Source organism: Ammospiza nelsoni, chromosome 4 (genome assembly GCF_027579445.1).
Source record: "Ammospiza nelsoni isolate bAmmNel1 chromosome 4, bAmmNel1.pri, whole genome shotgun sequence".
NCBI lineage: Eukaryota > Metazoa > Chordata > Aves > Passeriformes > Passerellidae > Ammospiza > Ammospiza nelsoni.
Window position 1 is genome coordinate 23,366,922 of NC_080636.1, and position 6,900 is coordinate 23,373,821.

At 44.5% G+C, this 6,900-nt stretch overlaps 1 protein-coding gene across 3 annotated transcripts in view; it reads right to left on the reverse strand.

Annotated features, from left to right (window-relative positions):
* PDS5A (PDS5 cohesin associated factor A) overlaps nucleotides 1–6,547 on the reverse strand; it is a 75,472-nt gene extending 68,925 nt beyond the window's left edge. For all 3 annotated transcript variants that reach the window (XM_059470150.1, XM_059470149.1, XM_059470152.1), the window contains exons 1-2: nucleotides 6,345–6,547; nucleotides 5,383–5,553 (exon numbers count right to left, since the gene is read on the reverse strand). In XM_059470150.1, coding sequence (XP_059326133.1) covers nucleotides 5,383–5,553; nucleotides 6,345–6,371 — 198 coding nt within the window. In that variant the 5' untranslated portion in view covers nucleotides 6,372–6,547. The remainder of the gene's footprint in view (nucleotides 1–5,382; nucleotides 5,554–6,344) is intronic.
* Between the last annotated feature and the right edge of the window lie 353 nt (nucleotides 6,548–6,900).

The window sequence follows — 6,900 nt, forward strand, 5'->3', positions numbered from 1 at the left end:
TACAAAAACAAAGGGTGTCATCATCAATCAGTTTGAAATTCAGTAACATCTGGGTGAACTTGCTAAGCCCACATGGTCTATTCCTCTAAGGACTGACAAAACTGGGACATTTACAAAGCAATTGGTTAATATTCCATTTGGAAAAAAAAATCAGAACACAATTTCTTCTTCTCTGACTAGTGGCCTGTCCTAGTTAATGAAAGATTGTTACAAGACTCAAACTAATTAAAAAGATTAAACTATGAGCAAAATCAAATTAAAAATTTGGCTTTAGGCTTATGTGGCTAGCAATAGCTCAAGAACATTGCAACTGCAGTCTGCAGTTAAATACAATTAATGGAGTTTAAAACTATTAGAATAATTAACTGTGGATCATTTCTGTAACCTGGCTGTATGACCTCCACAAAATTACTTCTAATTCTTAAATATAAGCATGTAAATACATGCAAGTCACCCATGGCATCCAAGACTTGCCATTTATTAGTTAATATACTATCCAAACCACTTACTATGTATATACTTTTTCCTCTCAAATATAACAAATTCTCGTGGGTGACACAACAGATTTTCTTCTACCGAATGACATTTTAATTTGTATTTTTTAGTATTGTTTAATATAACTATCCAGGTCAGATCAAAGGTCCATCTAACTACACAACCTCAGAGAGCAGCCATGAGCTTATATAGAAATAGCAGGTTTAGTTCAAAGAAACTTTTTTTTCCTCACCTGTAACTCCAGCCTATTCCAAAACATTTAAGTAGCATCAAGCAACCTTTCTCAATTTCAACATGATGTAACAGATGCCTAAAACTATCTGTGCATGATATGACAAACTGTTAGCATTACCCATTTCTAGTGGTATGGAAGCACAAGAGGCCAAACTACAAAGGGGCCAATACCTGATAACCAGCGGAACACACAGAAAGACAATGGAAAGGAGAGGGAGGGTGTTTGTTCCATTCTCACACAAATACATATAATCACTGAGAAATGCCAAGGGACAAGATAGGCAAGACTTCAAGGCACACCTGGAGTGCTAACTTCCCCAGATGATCACAAGCCAGGCCTTGGGGTGGGCATGGCAGGGGGAGAAAGAGCATGAAAGGGTGTGGGGGGCATTGAAATCAAATGCGACTTCCACAGCAAATGCCTTGCCTAACTGTCACCATGGAAAAAAGAACAAGACTGCTGGACTGATTGAAACACAAAAGGACAATCATTCCCCCAAAAAATCCAAACCCCCATAAAACAAAAACCAGAATCCTAACCCAGCCATGATAAAGAACTGTATCTCTCTCACTAAATTCTAACTTATAAAACTTAATTTCACACAAATATATTTAAACACTGCCTTAAACCTGTGCTTAAAATTTCCATGCTGAAATAAATTTATCGCTTCTTTTCCTCTGAAAAGTTTCAGAAACTTTTTTTACTTGTGTATATTTAGTGTCTGATTAAAAGTGCATTTTACAAATTTCATGAATTTGTGTTTACACTGATATCTCAAGGTAAAAGCAAATGTTGCACTGTAAGTATTTTCTTTCTGTCTACAGACTTGTCTTACACTTTACCAAACTGTACAGTTCCTAGTACAAAGCTTTATCTGAACTCACCATCATGCATGCTTTCTTTTACATTAAAAACTCCAGCAGGCATGATGGTTTTCCAGAAACAACACAAATGCCCCCATCCCTATCTCAAAAGGGAACACTTGCTAACTTTAACATTCAAATTGACTCTGAGGCTCCTTCAACACTCTAAGGCAGGACTGCCACAAAAAGAAGTTGGTTTTGCCCTGTGCCAGCCCAAGTATTTGTGAAGTTTTCCTGCTAAATTGCATGAGGAAAGGGTTCAGGTTAAAATTAACTTAGTTGGAGAGGAGCAGGTGTTCTGTTGTGGGTTGGTTTGAGTTTTTTGCCCTGCTAAGTTTTAACCCAGTCAACCCTTCCATTTTGGTGTGCAGCAAAACAAAATGCTTGTAAAGAAGGTACAGAACAGAGGCTGGGACAAGCATGTGAGAGTGCCACATATTTTGGTGGCAGTTCTGGCTTTGCCTACAAGGGCTGCTTATGTCAGTCACTGAGAAAATCAGTCTGTATGCATTTTGGATTGATGGGGCTATTTGAAATGTATCTGACAATTAAGTACACTACTATTAATCTTATTCATAATGACTAAAAATGCTTTATATCAATGACATTTTATCATTCTCTCGTGATCAAAGTTATATCTGAGATTTAATAGTTTACTGACAACAATATACAATTCTGCAGTTTAACACGGCAGTAAGACATAGTCAATTCTGAAAAAAATTCAGTAGTCATAAAGAAAACTTGCAGCAAAGCAGATGCCAAGATTCTAAAACTTCTTTCAATCCCCAACTATCTCATGGAAAGAAATACAATATGGCTAACACAATTGCTCTCAAGTTCTATTTAGGTCCTGGTTTGATCTTGGAACTGAAGGAAGGCTTCTTGGGTACCTTACAGTTGTTTGTGTTCCCCTTCTATTACTTGGTTATGTCAAAGTTACCATCCCCCTTTATAAGCCTTAAGCCAAATTGTCAAGCATCTGACTTGCAGCTCTAAAATCAATCCCTATATAACTTGAACATCTGCCCTGTAAAGAGAAAGACTGACCTAAAAAAAAGATTTTGTGTCAAAAGTACAGAAACCTCAACACTCTGCTGCATGCTAGCTGCCTAGTTTGGTTAAACTTACTTGGATCTATTGAATGGACACCTGAGCCCAGCCACAGCACACCAGTTAAAATCACTTCCTCAACAGCTGAAACCACACATCACATACTGTCCCACTCTAAGAGGGCACCAAACCATCAATGCAATCTAACACTCCAGAAACTACCTTTGACTCCATTAAGCACCTGAACTTGTGTTTCATTTGCCATACACACGCAATCCTGAGGCATTTCCTTTCTACATCCCTCAAAAGATTAATGTTCATTTTAAATTCGCAATATTTTCATTTTCAGGACAATAATAATGTTATCATACAGACATATCAAAACACTTTGAAAGTATCTGGCCTACATTTTATTACCCACAACCCCAAGCAGAAGGAGGGAATGGATATAAAAACATTCTTTTTAAAAGTCCTTGGCACAAAAGCTGCTGCTCAAGCACTCTGGGACAGGTGCCCAGAATGTCTCAAGTTCCAATAATAAGAAAAGCTTTCATTAGAAGAAGAGGTCTGGACACAAAAATACAGATACAATACCAGAAAACTTGCTAATAAGGACACAGATTTGTAACCAGTTAAGTTGACCATGACTTCAACAAGCTAAAAGAACAAAAATGTGCAGGAACTGATCCACATCCTGGTGGCCAAAACTCTGAGTTGCACATTTTCTGTAAGAGCATCTTTGGCTGACGCATGGCCAAGACAATAAAAAACCTACAGTTTCAAGAACTGATTCATGCCTGAGTTGGTACATTCTGTTAATGATAAAAAAGCTTTAAGTCACATTTAAAGCTCTGGAAAGTTATGTTTTGAAGAAAACTTGAAGAGATTTAACAAAACTGTTTCAAGCATTTCTATCCCAAGCACAGCATCGTCATAATATTCCACATACCAAAATTAATTTGCTTTTATAAATCAAGTTGATACAAAGAAGCTCAGACTTCATAAAGAACAGACACATTATACAAAAGCATAAAGAAAAATATACTTGTTGGTTTAGTCCAAGAATGTACAGTACTTCCCATTTTCTTGATGCTTCAGTAAAGCCCATACCTAACAAAAAAATTCCTCTAACTCAGATTACAGAGTACCAATACAGTAAGAAAAATCTTTCTCTGTCATTTCAGACAGAAAAAAAATGTCAGTAGGTGCAGTAGCAAAGTATTTGTTTCCATTTGAAGTTACTCTCAAGTTTTTTGGCTGTCTGAATTCTGTTGTGTTTTAAGGAATTCTGTAACAATAATTCATTAAAAAACAACAGAAAAAGTCTGCCCTTAGCCTGGAAATTATGTCTAATACACACACACACACGTGAATTCAGTAAAACATGTATACATGATTTTGAAGTTCCATTATTCCCATTATATAGGAATGACATAGTTCACCATTCCAAGTCAACTTACTGGGATAAAATAAAATACCTGTTTCAGGGATCAGCTCAAAACTGCATTCCTCTACATTCCACAGACTTTAATCTGAGGTATCTGCCAAAACAGTCACAACTCTAGTATCCTCTCCTGTACCTGGCAATATTCCACTGCAGTTCTGAAAATACTAGGCCAAGCTTGTCCATTCCATAATTTTCAAAACTGTAAATGGACAACAAGACTAATTTTTGAAAAAAGAACACTGATAGGTGCCTTGCTGCTTAAAAAACAAAGCACAAAGCCTATACTCTCCTCACATTTATAGCTAAGAAAACTTTTCAATGTACTAACTGACCAGCCCAGACCATGATTTCTATTTTTCAGTCTTTGTGGAATCACTGCTGTCATAGGAAACAGATCATCAGATGATAGAGGATTTCCAATCTCTAAAAATTATTACTCCACCCTGGGCATAGGACCAAATCCTAGGTTACAAAAACCTTTGGTCCAAAGACCATGGTGTTAACAAACGAGCTGTGTCAATATTTGATCAATGCTTAAATTAATTCTCTATTTTCAGCATGGACTTAAGAAATAATCCTACTGTAGCACAGTAGCATTTTTTTTCCAGCGGAAGAAGAGATTAAGAAAGTAAAAAAGAGGCAAGACTTGCACTCCCCCAGGATGCTGTCAAACAGAGAAGATGCTTTTCTAACAATCCCTTTTGCTCAAGAAAATTTAGCAATTTTGTCAATTATACTAAATGGAAAAAAACCAGTACGCATTACACTAAGTTAAAAAATCTGAGGCAGGTTTTACATTTGAAACTATTTCAAAATTCCATCCATAAACTCCAGAAATTAAGCTTTGTTTTTGGCAAACAGTGTGATCTTTTCAATCAAAATTACCCTTACGTAGGCCTACTTGCTTCCTCCACTCAACTATACTTTCTTCAGATGCCGGAACCCAAAACACCACCTAGCTTGCCAAAAAATTTTGCTAGCATATCCTGTAATTATTACTTGTGATTCCACTTCAGACCTCTCCTCTAAACTGTGGATATGTTTCATGTACAGATTAGCAGTTAATGTACCAATTCCAGCATTAGAGAACTCACAAGACAACAGTAATGAATTACGAAAAATGGGGAAAATGGGTCCTCCACTTTTAAAGAAAAACAATGAAGTCATATTCCCTTAAAGGTCTGCAGGCAGGAAGGACAACAAAACTCTGGCAGTTCTCCATCCTAGTGATAAAATGTTTACCTTAACAAGTAAAAGTTTCAGGGAGGGGGGTGGTGGTCAGAATTGCTCACCTTTAACCGTTTAACCACCTCATCGTTGGTAATTTTGTCTGTAATCTCCTTCACTCCAGGAGGATAGTAGATGATTTTACCGTCGGCAGCAGGTTTTGGCTGGGTAGCAGGGAAGTCCATCCTGGCGCTGCTGGTTATAAACTTTCCTTCTCCACAGTCCTCTACCGGCCTCTATCGGTCAGAAAACAAAAGTTCAGCAGAATAGAAACGACTTTCTAACCTTCTTTTTCCATTCCTCACCCTCAATTCGCCGAAGGCCCCGGCTATCGCCCCGCCGGCCGCGCCCCCCAGCGCTGCCCCCGCCGCATCCCGGCGGGAGCGCGGCCCGACCCGCTGCCGCTCCCCGCGGCTCGGGCCTGCCCGCTCCCCTCCGGCGCCTCCTTTCATTGCGGGGCTGCTCCAGCCCAACACTGTTAGTTCGCAGCCGACGGTTTTACAATGAAATTTGGGGCCCAATCGAGGGACACCCCGCGGCCGAGGGCCCCTTACGGCCCGGGGAGTGGGCCGGGAACGCCGTTCCGGCCCCAGGAGGTGGTTCGGAGCCGGCACACCGGCCCCGGAGCCGGGAGACGAGGCCTAAACAGTTAGGCCTCAAAACTATCGGGAGGCAGAGAAGCCAACAGGAGAGGGGGAGGGAGGGAGGAAGAGAGGGAGGCGGCGGCGAGCGCAAACAAAACCCCCCCGCGACCCCCCCGTTCCCTCGGAGCCCCCCACCCGCCCTCCCGCGCCTCCAGGAGCCCCCCCGGGGAGGGGGCCCGGCCACTCGCCACTTTCCATTTGTTCCCGCAACTTCATGTCCCCTCAGCCCTCGCCCCGCACCCCCCTTCCACCCGCCCCGCCGCCCCGCATTCGGCCGGGCCCACAAAGAGCCCCCCGCAGCCCCGGCTCCGCGCACACACCCCCGCGGCCGTGGGGAGCGGGGAGCGAGCACGGGGGGAAGCGGGACCCGGAGCCGCCTTTACCTCATGCAGCTCCGGAAGGTGCAGCATTGAGCAGCCTCCGTGCCGGGTGGTGCTCGCCGCTCCGCCGCCACCCCGCCGGCCGCTGCCCTGGGCGCTCCCGCCGCCTCCTGCTCCGCGGCGCGGCAGCTCCTGCTCGGGAGCGCTGGCTGGGGGAGGGGGAGCGGCTCGGTGGCGGCAGCAGCGGCGGCGGCGGCGGCCGGGAGAGGGGGAGGCTCGGGCGGAGCGTGCGCCGCGGGGACCCAGCGCCGCTCTCCGCCCGCCCAGGGAAGCGCAGCCCGGGAGGAACCTCAGCACCGCCCCCGCCCCTTCCCTTTCCCCTGCCCGCCCGCGGCCGGCGGCGACGCCCCGCCAGGAGCCCCCAGCCCCCGCCCCGGGCAGATGGCGAGGCCGCCCAGTGAGTCTGGCACCGCCAGGAGCCCCGCGCAGGGTGCCGGGCAGTGCCGGGCAGTGCCGGGCGCGGGCAGCGCGTCGCTGCCTCAGCTTGGCGTCTAAAGCCCCGGAGCGGCCGGGCCGGGCAGGCTCCGCCGGGGCGGCGAGGGCACGGCTGGCGCCGAGC